We start from the raw sequence: 15460 nt of genomic DNA, 5'->3' as shown, positions 1-15460 counted from the left end.
ACACCACCCCCCGCCCCACACCTGCTGCAGGGGTTGAGCTTTCCCTATTTTCCGAGGCAGAGCTTCTTCCCGGGGAGCCGTGCCACTGGGCTGAGGCCACCACCTGGGCATCTGTCCCCGCGGCGCAGCCCTGCGGCTGCTGCGACCCTCCAGGGCGCCTTCCCCTCGGGACACCCGAGCTTCTGATGACCTGCATCTGAGTGCCAAGGGCCGCACCTGCCATCCTGAAGTTCTCTGTAGGCAAAACTTCACAATTCCACTTTGTTTCCGTGACTTAGTCAATTTTGGGGGGGGGGAGAATTTTTACATAAGAGGCAAGTGAGTGAGCTACAGCAGAGTTCCAGTTTTTAAAACGCCACTGTAATTGTAGCTTCAGCATCACAAGGAGCAAGACGAAGCACATGGGGAGGGCGGTATCCATGGGGTTATTCCTAAGGTGCCCTGCCACACAGCCGGATGCCTAATTAATCAGGAATTACAAGGAGCACAGTCAGGGCTTCTCACTCTATTAACCAAAAAAAAAAAAAAAAAAAAAAAAAAGGAAAGCCAAAGGACCTAGAGGCCATTCCGAGCCAGGGTCCTGACGAACCCGAGAAGAGGTTTTGCTGATTCGGGAGGCGAGCCTGTGGGGCTGTTTCAGGTCCTACACCAGGAGAATGAAAGTTTCAGTTACGGCATTAAACTCTGTTTATTTATTATCTGAAATATGGTGTACATTTATGAATTTGTATAAACATTTAGTACATCTAAAATCCACAACTGGTAAACAATCTGTGCTTTCCTTTGTGTACAATTTGGGAGTTTACATCTGGATAGTTTGGTGTTGTGGAGAGCCCCCGTCTGCAAACGTAAACAAACTGCCTCGTGACCACAGTAGCCGTGACAGAAGTGACCTGCTCCTTAAAGGGGCTGTTCCCTGCACAGAAAAGGTGTCACGCTTTGGAACTACTAAACCGGGTGTCAAGGAAACAAGAGAAACACAGCTGACACGATGAAGAAAGGGCACGAGGGAGACTCTGAGGTCCATGTCAGGGCCCAGCAAGCGACACCAGCCACGCGGTGACACCAGCCACATGGTGACACCCAGACGCAGGTGTGACTTTCAGAACCTCAGGTGTTCATGCAGAGTCTCCTCACCTCCCACCGGAGGGGCTCCTTCCAGCAGGAGCTTGCAGTCCAGGTGGGCACCCGCCTCAGGGCACCCCGGGGGTCACAGCTGCAGCTCCGAGGTGCCCACCAGGCCCAGGGCTCGGGCTTCCTCCGGAGTCAGGCCGCTCTTCAGGGTCCTCCGCACTGCGGTGGTGCCAGCACATCAGAGTCAAAGGGGTGAGAAGAGAAGGCGGTGTTAGCAGCCAGGCATCCGGCTGTCTGTCCACGGGCCCCCCTGCCCCAAGGCCTCCCGGAGCAGGCACAGCGTCCCCGGACACCCGGCCCTGTCCTGCTCCTGCTGACGCGCGCTGGCTGGCCGGCGGCCAGGGCAGGACAAACCTAGGAGCTGCAAGAGGCTGACCTGAGGATGACAAGGTGCCGACCTGGAGAGCCAGGTAGAGAGGGGGCCTTGTAAGAGGGGAGAAGGGAGGAGAGGTCCACATTTACGAGGTGTCTGAGAAATGGTGCAAATTGCAAAATGCAAATGGCGGGTTGAGAGCTCAGCCTACGGGGTGGATCAGAGCTGGAAAAGGAACTACAGAGCACAGGAAAATGCAGGCGCCAGCGATGCAAATTAGGTAAGAGAATCCCACAGATCTGCAGGGCCATGCCAAAGAGCCCGTGGCCTCACTGAACAAGGCGTTAACAGAGCCCAGCGCAAGGGGGAGCCGTCGGGGTGAGCTCTCCACAAGCACTGGGGTCTTATGTCTTAAGTCATCAGAGGGCATCTACAGAGAATAACCAGTGACCCCTTGTGGACGGGAGGCCAAGGAGCAAACCGCCAAACGTCTGCGTGGACTTGGTGGATGTTCTCTGTGAAACACACAAGGCTCAAGGAGGACCAGCCACCCCCCTGAGGTTTACAGCTGGCAGCTGGAGGAACACTCATGTTTAACTGACTTGGAATTGGCTTATGCACAGCCCGACATTATGGATTTTCCATTGTTTAGCGTCGATCAATTTCAGTGTCAAAATACAGGCTGGATAAGGCTGAATGGTGAGGCAGCTGCCCCTTCCAAGACTAGTCCTTTCACTTGAAAGGCTGCCTAATAACTTTTTCCTTGTCTGATAAATTGCGTTTGGCCTACTCTGCATGACAGCCATACAGAGTTTTGGGTATTTGTTCTATCTTCAGAAGAAATGTATTCTAGATCTGCCATCTACCCTAAATCCTCAAACAGCTGGAGTCCCTGAGATCACCAGGGAAGGCCCTGGATCAGAATGGGGAGAAAGCAAAGCTCCCCCTTGGGGTTTTCCCACCTTCCTTGCCAGACCCAGTTCCCCACACCAGCTCTACGACAAGGGAGCCTGTGTCCCCTGAGGCCTCCCCAGAGGCGAGGGCCCCACCCCATGTGTCTGCAGGCAACACCCATATTCAATGCCTCCCCAGGCAGAAGCCCACTTAGCCCATGAGCAAAGGATCTGAAAACGCCATCCCTATGGTGGAATAAAAGTGGCTAATGTCTCTTAATAAATACATTCTTCTCTCCCAGGAATCAGCAGTTTTAAAGGGTTCAACACCTAATCCCATCAGTCAGTCAACCAACACATACTTCATGGAAAACCTACTTTGTGCTCAGCACTTTAACTCTTTGAGGACGTTCTTGGAGAAGATTCACAGGCAGTAAGTGTAGGTTTTTACAGAGGCACAGAGCTCTGTGGGGAGGGGTACCCCCAGACCGTGCCACCGCACACTACTGTATTTCCAAGCCAAGCTCTGGGTCCCAGAGCCACCCGGCCGTCTGCAGCTGCTGCTGCGCGAGCTCACCCGCCCGCACCCGGGCCCCCTGGGCTCCAGGCTGAGTCTCTAACTCATCCAGACAAAACGTCTGGCTCCAGAGCCGTGGCTGGAGGCAGATTGCATTGAACTGAGTAATGGAATTCGTTCTATGGGGCAGCAATGAAAATACTACTTCGTAATACCCTTTATGTTCCTTAAACACTCCTTCCAGTGTTTGTTAAAGAAAGAGAGCAATTTTAATGGCAGAAAACAAGATGAAATATTTCTCATCCTTGACAAGGACTGCTGAGACCTCTTAGCCAAGATGCAAAATTCTGCCAGAAGTAGTCCAGGCTGCACTAGGAGGGCACCTCACGTTTCCTGAGCCCCAGGAGGTGACGTGGACATCTGTGGGTCACAGCTTTGAGCCCTCAGGTGTACGTGCCTGCCCAATGACCACAGAAGACAAACGGGTGGGCACTGAAAGATGCTCCTTTAGCAGTTCTGTTCACACGTTTGCTTTAGTCCTGTAACTGTCGTGTGCAGCTCATGTAAACACTTGAGTAAGGACCCTGGCACCTTATAGCAAGGGCAATGATCTCCTTATCCACACGGGCGTTGGGCCAGCCTGTCTGGGACCAGCTCAGAGAACAGAACAAAGCTCAGTGGTGCTGCACCAGCCCTGCTGCCTGATGGCCCGGAGGCGACGCCCTCGGCCTCATGGTCTACTTGCAGTTCGGACGGGCTAGACCCCTGGGGACCCTCCTCCCTGCTCCTGCTTGGGCTTCTGTGTGTGGGGAGAAGCCAGCATAATCAGGTCCCTCTGCTTGCTGCATGTGTCTAGCATAGGAAAATCCACCTGATTTATGGAATCCTACGTTCTGTGGGCCTTCATGACAATTCAGATCAATTCTCCCAGAAACATATTAACCCTGAAAAGGACCTTGAGAATTTCAAACCCTTCCTTTGTTAAAGTCTCAAAGCTCTTTCACATGACCAGTTGGAAGAAGGTGTGAAATGAAAGCAATCAGTTGAAATTAGCTTTGTACCCTGATTCAAGAGTCAAGTCACGCCTGGACAGGGCCTCTTTCAGAGTCTGCTCGTCCAAATGCCTGCTGGTCAGTTCACTCGTTTATTCCACAAACGTTACCTGAGCCTCCACCCTGAGCTGAGTGATGCATCAAGGAAGCTGGGGGCCAACGGGGACCCAGAGTGAGGGGAACCATGCAGGGCGGCAGACCCTGTGGGCACAGGGAGCGAGCTCTCATTCGGTAAGTTTCCAGAAAGCAAAACCAGGCTGAGGACATAAGAGGAGGGCACCAGCATGCCGGGGCTGGCAGGAGATGAAACCAGCACAAGAGAAACGAGACTTCCATCAAACAGGGGGCCCTCTCCAGTGCTGGCGGACAGGGGGTGAGGGGCTGGCTGACATCTGATAAGGGAACATCTGGGCCCCTCCCCACTGCCCACTCCTGCCTCCCGCTTGACCGCTCTGATGGCTCCCCCAGTCTGTCACATGTGACCGCCCCCCCTCCCCGCAGCTGCTTAACAGAGAACAGACCGTGGAAATGTTTACCCCTGTCTGCCTCGCAGCCCTTCCATAGACGGCGTGGGTCACTTCGCTGGCAGCAGCGGTCACTCGACGCCCCACGCCCTGTGACAGCTCTCAGGATGCCGCAGTGCCAGTGGTGGGATCTGACACGGGGGTGCCTCTGCTGTCAACGTGCAGCACACGGCAGCTGGGGACTCAGGGGAAAACCCTAAGTTATTTCTTTTCCCCTCTCCTTTTAAATTGAAAAAAAACTTTGAATCCTACAAAGTGCCTCAGGTGACCCCTGGCTAAGATGAGTCACATCTGACAGTAACAGTGGCTGTCATTTCCTGAGCACTACCATGGCTTATTTCCTTCAAACCCTCTGGGATGGTTACCGAGATCATGTCCCCACTGAGCAAGCGACCGTGGCACAGAGAGATCAAGTCTCCAGCCTGTGCACACACAGTGAGTGGTAGAGAAAGACTCGAGCTGGGACGCTGGACTCACAGCCCACCCTGGAAACCGCGGTGCCCTGACGAGCCCGGCAGCACCTGCTCTGAGCAGCTTCCACACTGATGGCGAATGCACCGAGTCTTCCTTCCCTGTGACGGAAACCCACATGTGTTCTTTCACCTGTGGATCGCTGACAGTTTTTCATTATTTTGCACATAATGTTAAGCAATTTGGAAATAAACTGGGGTTTTTTTGGAATCCCTGATTCTAAAGATTTTCCTACTGAGTATATTGAGAGCCGTGTGTCTAAGGTGACAGGGACTCTTATCAGAACTTGAAGACGTCTTACTTAACCATTTGGGTTATTTTGCTTATTTGCACTCTCCATCCTTTTTTTTTTTTTTTTTCATGTAAAATCCTGTCCATTAAAAGCAGCCGTTTCTCAAATTGACAGCATTCTACAAAATAACTGCTGTGTGCTTTTCAAAAGTGTCACCATCATGAAAGGTCCTCCACAGATCAGAGGAGACTAAGGAGACGTGATGAGTCAACACGACGGGGGACCCTGGGTGGGATCATGGAACAGAAAAAGGGCATCGGTGGGAAAACGGGTGAAACCGGAGTCACGCCCACAGTTGAGTTAAGAGTTGAATCAGGTTTTTGACATACTGCCCTACAGGGCGCAGGGCGCTAACATGAAGGGAACCTGGGTGACAGATATAAGGCAACTCTGTGCTATTTTTGTAACTTTTTTTGGTTAAGTCTAAAATCCTTCCAAAATAAATAGCTAAAAAAATAAAACTTGGAGTAGCGCCAATAGGAAACCAAGGTTCCCAAACCTGGTTGATTTAAACTCGACGTCTGAGGCCCAACACTTTCCAAAGCACCCGAACGAGAAACCCCTCTGCTTTGCCCTTAGAACAGCTCTCAGAGGCAGGACAGACAAATTCTCAGATTCCTCTATTTGACGGATCCTCCCTCCTCTTGAACCTCCAATCTGAATCAGATGGGTGCCTGGCACCCAGACAGACGTGGTGGAGGACACACCAGCCAGTGTCCATCTCCGATGTGCTAGCTCCCAATCTGGGAGGGCGATCTGTCCGAATGCGAAACCACCAGAGACCCATTCAGGGCAGTGGAACACTTCTGAGCTCACCTCTCTAAGCCCCAGGACTTCTCCTTGCCACATCAGAGTCCTGGCCACTGGCCTGGCCCTGCCGCAGAGCACGGAGCTGTTTCCACCCTCACGGGCTTGGGTGTGAGGCCTGTCAGCCTTTGTTCTGGACCTGCCTCCAGAGCCCACACGATCTGGAGTCTGTCCTGATTTGGGCCTCATTTCTCCCCCTAGTTCCCAGACTCTAATTATGGCTCCCAGCCCACTCCCCCCGCAAACGCCTTTGAAGTTCCTTCCCTGTGCCCAGCCGCCCCTGCCTCCAAGACACTCCTGACGCAGAGGGCGGGCTGAAAATGCCTTCCTCACTTCCCCATCTTCCTTTTCTAGTGAGAGGGGCTTGAAACCCACCATAGGCTTAGGCTCCAGGGAATCAGAGAGCCACGGTCACTCCTTCCTGTTCTGGTCATTCTATTCCTGCGGCCTGAAATGGGCACTGGTGGTGGTGGTGGCATTTCTCCCAAGAGGCAGAAGCCCTTAGGTGGCTCACTAAAGTGCAGTTAATCTCCACCTGGGCTTAGGGAAGAGACTTTTGCTTCTCTTGGACTTCTGTATCTTCCCGTCCTGTGTCCTATCCACATGGTCCTATCCACATGGTCCTATCCTTAGCTGTCATTAGGGGAGGGATCAGTCCAGCCTTCATGAGCTCTAAGAATAAGTAAGTGCTGAGTAAATGGGAATGATGCTGAGAAGACAAAAATTTGATTAAGAAACTTTAGTCTTTTCCATTCACATCTGATTTTCCTGTATTCTAAGAGCATTAGTTTTAAAGCCACTGGCCCACTGCATTCTTAGCTTGCCTTATAAAAGAATATAAAATTAGTAAGTAGGTTAGTCCTATTTAAATAACATGCAGGGAAATGTTTCTTAATGGGATTAGTGGGAAAATTCCTGGACATTTTCAAATACCATTTTGGGAAAGCAGAGACAGCTGAACTAAGCTGAGCACTGATCAGATCCAGGGCTGAATCTAACATTTTGTGAGGCACGTCTCCTGTCTTCCCTGAACGACTCAATCATTTTTTAAGATGTGTTCATTCTCCTTCTCCATGGAATTCTGTTGAACAGAGAGCATGGCAACATCCCTCAATATTCTGTAAAATGAGATTTTAGTTACGTCCGATCCACGTGAACTATGTCATGTGCCTTTGGAGAAACATGCTGACGCTTCATGGGAGGCATGGTGAGACTCAAAGCAGGAAACCAAGTCAGAGTTCTGGGTTCCTTTCCCAGTGGCCCCCAGGATCAGACTTCTGGCCCTTCCCAATGAGAAACTGTTCTCACAGGGGCGACCAACCTTATCTTCCTGAGAAACTGCTGGATTACTTGTAGGTGACATCTAAGTGATCACATTTTTATAGACACAGAGCCCTGAGCCCCAAACTCCATGGTCACGTCACAGGTGCGGCCCAGACTCCCTCCTGGAGAGAAACTCAGCAGAAGTGGGGGCGACCGGCCTCTCTCAACCTGACAGGACTTCGGCTCCCCCAGGAAAAAGTCCCTAATCCTCCCTCTGGTCTGGGACAGTCTGAGCAAGTGGCCACAAGCGGGCAGCCAGCTGGGCGGGGACCCTCTTCCAATGATGGGTCCCAGTGCAAGGAACGCAAGGGAGGAGCCCTTTTCCTCCCCAGCCCCCAGGCCGGTCCTGTAGAATCGAACGCAGAGGGGGACCCCGCATGCCAGGCAGCTTCAGGGCTTTCTAGGGAAGGCCAACATCCGGGAGGCCCAAGAGAACAAGCAACCCCAGGACAAAGTACTTGCCCCAATATGACGAAAAGAGAAGCCAATATAAGGAAAAGCTGACAGCTCGGAGGACGCGCTCCGTCGCCCATCTCCACCAGCCGGTTCCACGAGAGCCCTGGCTGGGATCTAGGGGATTCAACGCGGCAACGATTCCCAGGCTAGGAATCAACCGGACAATTGGGAACATTTCACGTAGTGAGACCCTGATGGCACCTGCTGGAGAGGCAGCAGAGCTGAGCCCGGGAACCTGGGAATCGACTCAGATGCCCTCAGCGTGCTCCTAACCGGCCGCACGTTTCACGCTTTAAGCAGGACATCTGGCAGGTGTGGGCCTAGCCACCAGCATCAGACATGAAAGCAGATGTTTCATTATCGCAGAGGATTCTCGCTCGAGGGGCTTGCAGGTCATAAATTTCGAGGTGACGGGCTGGATTCTGTTTGGTTTCCTGCCATAGCTGGACTATTATTATCTTTAGCCCAATGAGTTACAACCCAAGTATGTTGGTTATTCGTGACCCCCTTGCCTCATCGCCGCCATTAAACAATCAGATCAAATGCAGCATTATTTCAGGGTGAGGCCCTACCCCGAAACTTCACACTGATTTTGCAGATCGTTTTTTTTTTTTTCCCTCATTCCTTAACTTCTTATGGAAAGCTGGAATTTACCATCCCTTTATAACAGAAATCAAAGTAACTTTCCCCCTCTTAAATGTCTGTTGATGGTACCATGAGTAATAAATTAAACCTGCTAAAGATAAACACATTCTCTGCTGTATTTGTTGTAGTAACTGCATCACAGGATAAAATGTGTTTGGCTAAATGAAAAAGGATATAGGGCTGCTTTGCATAAGATTGGAATGGAAACGATACCACAGGAAATTATTTTATGTCAACCACAAAAACAGGCAAAATATCTCTCTGGCCAGACGGGAGAGGAAAATTAATTATGACCGTGCTATTGTTCCCAGTGACATTATGTGTCTAAGAATCTGGTTCTCTCTAGACCAGAGGGCGGAGCCAGCACTCTTGGCTAACACAGATGTGTAACTTACAGGAAGAGGACATACCCTGGGCCTCTTGGACTGGCCAGGCCACTGTCTCATGCAGCCTCCTTTTCTGTGGTCTCTGGCCCAACCCTGCCCTCCTTCGTTTGGGTCTAGAAGCCTTTCTCTGCCCTTCTACCTGGGTCTGACCTCCCTGCTCCCCAACCTGCTTTGCCTGGCTCTTCCCAGTAGAGACTCTTGCACTGAGGCTGCCCACTGTAGGAAGACCAGGAGCTAACTGGTGCAAGGATTCTGCCATTTGGTTGTCAGTTCGTTGAAGTAAATAATAGGATGGCAACAGAAGGCAAATACTGCAGATAATCCACTTGAGACTTCAAAAAGCCTTTCATAAGTTTCATTAAAAGAATTATTTAGCACACTACTATATATAGAAGAGATAAACAACAAGGACCTGCTGTGCAGCACAGGGAACTATATTCAAAATCTTGTAATTACCTATAATGGAAAAGAATCTGAAAAAGAATACATACTTGTATGTACATAGAGCTGAATCACTTTGCTGCACACCTGAAACATTGTAAATCAACTATACTTCAGTTAAAAAGTTAAAATTAAAAAATGCTCTTTAAGAAAGAGATTTCTTAGGAAAAAAGAGCAAGAGAAATGGACAAGCCGTATACAAAAGAAGAGATGCAAATCACAAGAGGGTCAGCCTTCCTGGTGTGCAGGGAAAAGTCAGTGAAAGCCATAAGGAATTCTCTTTCACACCCTTCAGACAGGTAAAAAGGGAACTGCTGGCCTGGCCTGGAGCAAACCTGAGATTCAGCATGCAGTGTGGAGGGGTGTGGGTTAACCTCACCCCTTTGGAGAAGACTCTGCCCCCGAAGATGTGCACACCTGAGGATCCTGCAGTTCCATTCCTGGCCTCATCCCCTTCACCTCCCCTTGCCGTAGCTCCAACTTATTATACACAGGACGCCTGGAGATCTTGTTAAATGCAGATTCTGAATCAGTTGCCCTGGAGAAGGGCCCATGAATATGCATTTCTAACCAGCCTCCAGGAGATGCCCATATTGTCCAAGGGACAACTTTCGTAGCAAGTCCCTAGCCAAGTTCTTACACGGTTGCACCAGAGAATGGCAAAGAATTCGCAGCGGCACTAGGAAATAGTAAGCTGTTGGAAAAAATTAACGTAAAGGTCTTAGATATTGATAAGTTCTTAGACACTGATGTTGGAGCCCCCAGACATACTCCTGCAGATGTAAAAAGCCAGTCATCCTGAAGGATAGTTTTCCATTTGAAAAATGGAGGGAATGTGGCAGGGGGCACACAGAGTGGACTCAGAGTCCTTCTCCTTATGCCACTAATCACCCGAGGGGCACAGGCAGGGCCCCACCCCAGAGGCTCTGAGGCGGTCGGCTTGGGTATAGCCCAGACGCCCGGAATTTTTAAAGCTCTGAAGGTTCTAATGTGTGGCTATGGCTGGGAGCCACCACTCAAGAACTTACTCAAAGTGTACACCAGCAGGATGGTCGTCATCTAGAAGTATACAAAAACAGACTCTCAGCCACCCATCTTACAGCATGAGAATCATGGCCCCCGTCCCGCAGACTCCATGGTTTAAGAAGCCCTGTTTCTCCCTGGAGGAGTTGTCAAGTGGTACCTTCCTTTCTGGGGAAAAATTCCTATTAGAATCTAAAGCTAATGATATAAAAGGAGCAGAGTCAGACAGACTGCAGCAATTTGGTTTCCTGCCCTTTACCCTGGAAACAAGCATGTCAACGGGTCAAACAGAACCATGGGGTCCAAAGGATGCAGCCCCAAACTCAACCACCTCCTGCGTGAATCTCGAGGGTGGCACCATGTGGGGGGTCTCTGAGTCTGAGCTCTTAGGGAACGCCTGCCTGCTGACAGTCACTCGTCTTTCACTTCTGGGAGCCAGGAAATGGGGAGGCAACCGGGCTGACACTAAAGGGGAAAATAAGTAGCTTCGATTTAGGTGAATCCCCTACTTGGTAGGAAAAAACAAAAACAAAAACTGGTCAACCTAGGCTAGCATTAACAATGTAAACCCTAACTATTATTTTAACATTAACTATTTTAACCATCCTATTGACCATAAAATCACTTGCTACCCCTGGTTTCACCTTCAACATGTTCACGGACAGCAGTGAACCCCTGGAGAAATAGTCTCCAGCCCAGAAAATAGCCCCTAATGCTGGGTAAGGGACAGAAATAGGGTCTGAGCAAAGCATCCGGGGCAGCACGTGACCACGGGCCCCAGTGCGCCCAGCCCTGTCCACCAGAGTCAGCTAGTGGACTTTCAGGACTCCCTGCGGACAAAGTGGGACTTGAGGAAGGCCTAGCCAGAAATGGCAAATGCACTGGACAGGTGGCTGGAGCGCCCCTCTTCCCCAATGGCCGATGGTGACTGTCCCGCATGAAACTTATTGTTGACCAGCACAGGTGGGCCCTCCACGCACCACTGACAATTCACTGGAGCCCGCCTCTGAGTCCCTGTCCTTCCTGGTCAAAGAGCTGGAGGGCCGATCCCTGCAAGCCGAGCCCTGCACCCTAACCCCAAGGCACTTACGAGACTTCCGGTTGGCCCGGGAGCGCTTCCTCTCCCGCGGCACCACGCGCTGACTGGGCACTTGGGTGGCCGACTTGACGATGCGGTCCATGATCTCGTCAGCCGCATCATCTGTGACGTTAGGCGAGTCATCCATCCCCATAGTCCACGAACTAGCGGATCCTGAAGAATCAAACAACCAGAGAGGACCAGGTACTCAGGGAGAAGGGAAACGCAGCATTGCTCCTGCTGCAGCGGAGCTTGGTCAGCAGCACAGCCGAGGCCAGAGTCAGGGTCGAGCCTGATGCATCCAGAGGACTCCCCCATCCCCATCACAGGGGCACCGCAGTGACCTGGGACTGTCACCTTCCAGGCTCTGACCTCCCACAAATCACAGCTGGGGCGCTGAAGTCACACAGCTGTGTTCTCATCTCTCACTGTCCTCTGACTTTAGATTCCTGGATGTGCCTCCATCTGCCAGGTCCTGTGATGGCGGGCGGGCAGACTCCCCACACCGTACACTGCTGGGCACATCAGATCCCCAGGGATGTGCATCCAGCAACGTCCAGAGACATCTGTTAAGTCAGCTCTCTATGGTTGTATGTGCCTAGTAAATGTCAACTAACCCTAACTTCTTACCCAGTTAAGTAAAAAATCAATGGATTTTGTAACCTATGGTTTACCTTTGGATCACCTAGCCTTTAAAAAACATAACAGGACTGCCCTCTTCAATCAGCAAAGGGGAATTAAGATGACTTTTTCTTTGGTACATTCATCTGACCAGAAAAAATATGTCTATAAATAGCTGTATGTTAAGACAGTCCACGTCCGGCATAAAAGCATCTGTTTATAGACCAGCAAGAAGAAAGTACCACAAAAACATGGGTTCCCAAGTCACATCAGTCAGAACTGAATGCTATTTTAATATGTCAAGAACAGTGCCTTTGTAATTGATCAACTTCCTGGTGAAATCTCTTCTGTAAGATGGGAATTATGCTTCTGTAAGAAAAAATACGTACAATGTGCTCAAAATTGTGAGCTTCCTTTACCTACACTTCTCTTTGTAATAAACACACCACATGAAAAGCCTGTCAGCAAGTGCTTTCAAACTCTGTTTATGGAACAAAGGTACCCTGAACCTGACCAAAGTCCAGTGAAAGCTGAGGAACAGCCGGCTTTTCCCAAACCACAGGGGAGAAAATGTTAATAAATATAAATCTTAAATTTTGAGTTCCCCTATACTGATTTTTCAGAACTTTTGGTGTTTGGATATTGATGGAAATAGTTGGGAAGTTGATCACAGTTCAGTAGACTGTAAACTTTATGGGCATGTGTTTGTGGTTGAAAGTTTACTGCAAATATGTACTGTGCAATAATTTAGTCAAATTTTCTGCTAGTAAAATTCATATGACTGAATTAAATACATAAGTAATTCACACTTTGCAAAGGGACTACCAGGATTCCAGTGCTTTACCATCTGCATGTATTTGAGACCCGCAGCCATAGCAAAAAGAGGTTTCCTGGTGACAAGGTCTTTGTTGTGGTGGTCACTTAAAAAAATCGTTTTGTTTTATAAGGGGAGTGTACCTACAGGGCTGGGAGATACAAATTCAGGAAATTTTACTTTTTCTGCTAATACCCGAGGGAATTTGATCGACTTGCTCCCATCAAAAGACTATTTTTTTCAGCATCATGAGACCCCTTAAAAATACGTTCCTCTCAGAAGTGAGTTTTGGAAATTGCTGAATTTTTCTGCTTTCTCAGGATGGTCCAAGCTTTCTAATAGGAGGCAGAAACTGAAGTCAGTGCCATTTCCCCCCAGTCTTTACCCTTTTCTGTTAAGCAGACACAGCACAGGACTGATGAGTGCTGGGGCCAGAGAGCAGTTTTGCTGTGCATCAGCCCACCTCTGTCTTTAAACATTTTGTCTGTAACTCTCTGTATGTGTTTGTTGAAGGTGCTCGCTCCAGCTTGTCTTTGTTCCTTCAGAACTTCAACAATGTAGGAGCTTCGCTGCAGCCTTCCTGGCTCAGCCACCCCCTTCCCACGCTTCCCCAGCACTCGGCAAATCTCCCATGGAGAAAACATTTGAAGCTCCTCTTCGCCAAACTCTTACGCCAGCTCACAGGACTACCCGAAGTTCTGCTGCTTTCTCTTTACTTACTAAAGTCACTCTGTCCACAGCACGTTCTCAGCCTGTGCCCAGAAGCGGCAAACGCTCTAAAAGAGATGCTCTCAGCTCACCTACAATTCTAGTTTGCCTGGTCCTCTTCCCTTTCACAGTTCTCTGATGTATTTTAATTGCAAGTGTTTGTTATTTTTTTTAAAGTTTCTGGTTATCGTAGCAGGCGAGGTGGCTGGCTGCTCCTTTCTGGAAGCAGAAGTCTCTCTGCGGGTGCAGAGAAACTGAGCAGCCTTCCTTTCTCATCGCTTTCATCAGTTTGTGAAAATAAACCCATATTGTACAAACCCAGGAATGTCTTTTCCTCTTTGTCCTTTCCAGGCAGGAATGTTTTCTATTTTCTCTTTTAAAATTAGCACAACTTGTTATGTCCCATTAGAGATACTGCACTCCATCTCCTAAGGTGGTTTTCATCGTACTGCCTTTGCATCCACCAAGGCACAGGGGCTCACGACCCTCAAAGGCTGGGGTCACGAGGGCGCAGGTGCTGATGCCACCCTCGATCCCCTGGTGCCACGGTGAGCCTCGCACACAACGACTGCAAGGGCTGCTGAGGCGCGGAGGGACTCCTGCACGGGATGTCTTGGGTCTTCTGGGTACCAGTGATTCCCGGCCTCACGCCCGCAACACCGCAGCGCTGTTTTACTTGATTCTTACCTTGTTTTATGCTTTGTCTAGACTGACAGTCTCTTCTGCTCAGCATTTAACGGTATTATTTTCCTCACCTTCTGATCTTCTCCATTTTCTTCCCTCATCTTATATTCTGTCTTGTTTACACAGTCTTTCTTTCCTATCACTTCTTGGTTTTTCTGAGAAATGGAGGCCTTTTAACAAGGGCACCTTTCTTTCCATGTAGCAAAGCAGACAATCAGAATGTCCCATGTAAAGTGCTCAGGGCTGTGGTTTGTCACAGCTCTGTCTACTGTTAGTCACCCAAAGGCTTCCTTTGCACTGCCAAATCATAATTTAATTTTCTTCTCCTAATTCCATACCCAAAACTGCCTACCAGGCAGAGGGTTTGTAAAGACCAAACCCCAGAGATCCCTAACCTGTGATTCTTTGATGTAATAATAATGCACGCACGTATTCGGGGTATAGTCTGGGAGTCAGGATTGCAGTAGGAGGGGTGACTTTTCGACTTATCATCTGTGTCTCCGTCGGGGTAACCCTGGGGAAGGGTAAAGCGAGGCAGCCCTTCGTCCAGAACATTCTTAGCTGCACAGCAAGGTAAAAGCCCCGTGCAATGGCCAGCATTAAAGAGGAGAAGGAACCAGATTCAGTGATACTGTACTCCTGTGAAATAAGAAAATCACTTGGCCATTTATTTAAAAAAAGGCCCGAAGTGCAGCTCCACTTGGGGATTCCACATAAGTCGTAGGGGTCTTAGAACACAGCCTGGAGGCCCGGCCAGGACGCCTCCTTGATGGTAACTTGCGGCCCCTGGTTCATGAGAAACTCTGAGAAACCATATGCACCACATGACCCCCCTCCTCTGAAGAAAACTTGGAACTGCCTTTGCTTTTTTCGTTTATGTTGAAGTTGTTACTGCCATCGTGAGTTTTTCATATTCAACGTGGTTGTTAAGAGCAAAATTAAAAAGGAAAAAGGGAAAAAAAGATGAGGCAGCAGCACCAGCTAGAAGTCACTTATGGGGCTTCTCAGGGGCTTCTCCGGACCGCAGACCCCAGCATTCTGGCTGCCATCCTAACGTCTTCTGAACCCAAATGCTCGCTGGAGCCTAGGACGGTGCCTGATGGACGCTGCCCACGCTCGTTCATTGCTGAGGTTCTGTGACGTGTAAGGAAACCCACGGTCCAGTCTACCTGGCGTGTTCAGTTTTACTTATTTTTACCACTATAAAAAGTTTTACTCTAATAAAGTTTTACTGTGTTTTACCACTATAATTACTACCCCTTTACACGCTAAAGCTTT

General features: G+C 49.6%; 1 protein-coding gene across 17 annotated transcripts in view; it reads right to left on the bottom strand.

The window, feature by feature from the left end:
- Nucleotides 1-669: 669 nt before the first annotated feature.
- Nucleotides 670-15460, bottom strand: part of FHOD3 (formin homology 2 domain containing 3) — a 411645-nt gene continuing 396854 nt past the window's right edge. For all 17 annotated transcript variants that reach the window (XM_074352245.1, XM_074352246.1, XM_074352247.1 and 14 more), the window contains 2 exons: nt 11368-11529; nt 670-1293 (listed from right to left, as the gene is read on the bottom strand). In XM_074352245.1, coding sequence (XP_074208346.1) covers nt 1211-1293; nt 11368-11529 — 245 coding nt within the window. In that variant the 3' untranslated portion in view covers nt 670-1210. The remainder of the gene's footprint in view (nt 1294-11367; nt 11530-15460) is intronic.

This window comes from Camelus bactrianus, chromosome 24 (genome assembly GCF_048773025.1).
Source record: "Camelus bactrianus isolate YW-2024 breed Bactrian camel chromosome 24, ASM4877302v1, whole genome shotgun sequence".
NCBI lineage: Eukaryota > Metazoa > Chordata > Mammalia > Artiodactyla > Camelidae > Camelus > Camelus bactrianus.
The sequence above is the reverse complement of the archived record's forward strand: the minus strand, read 5'-3'. Positions and strand labels throughout refer to the sequence as shown.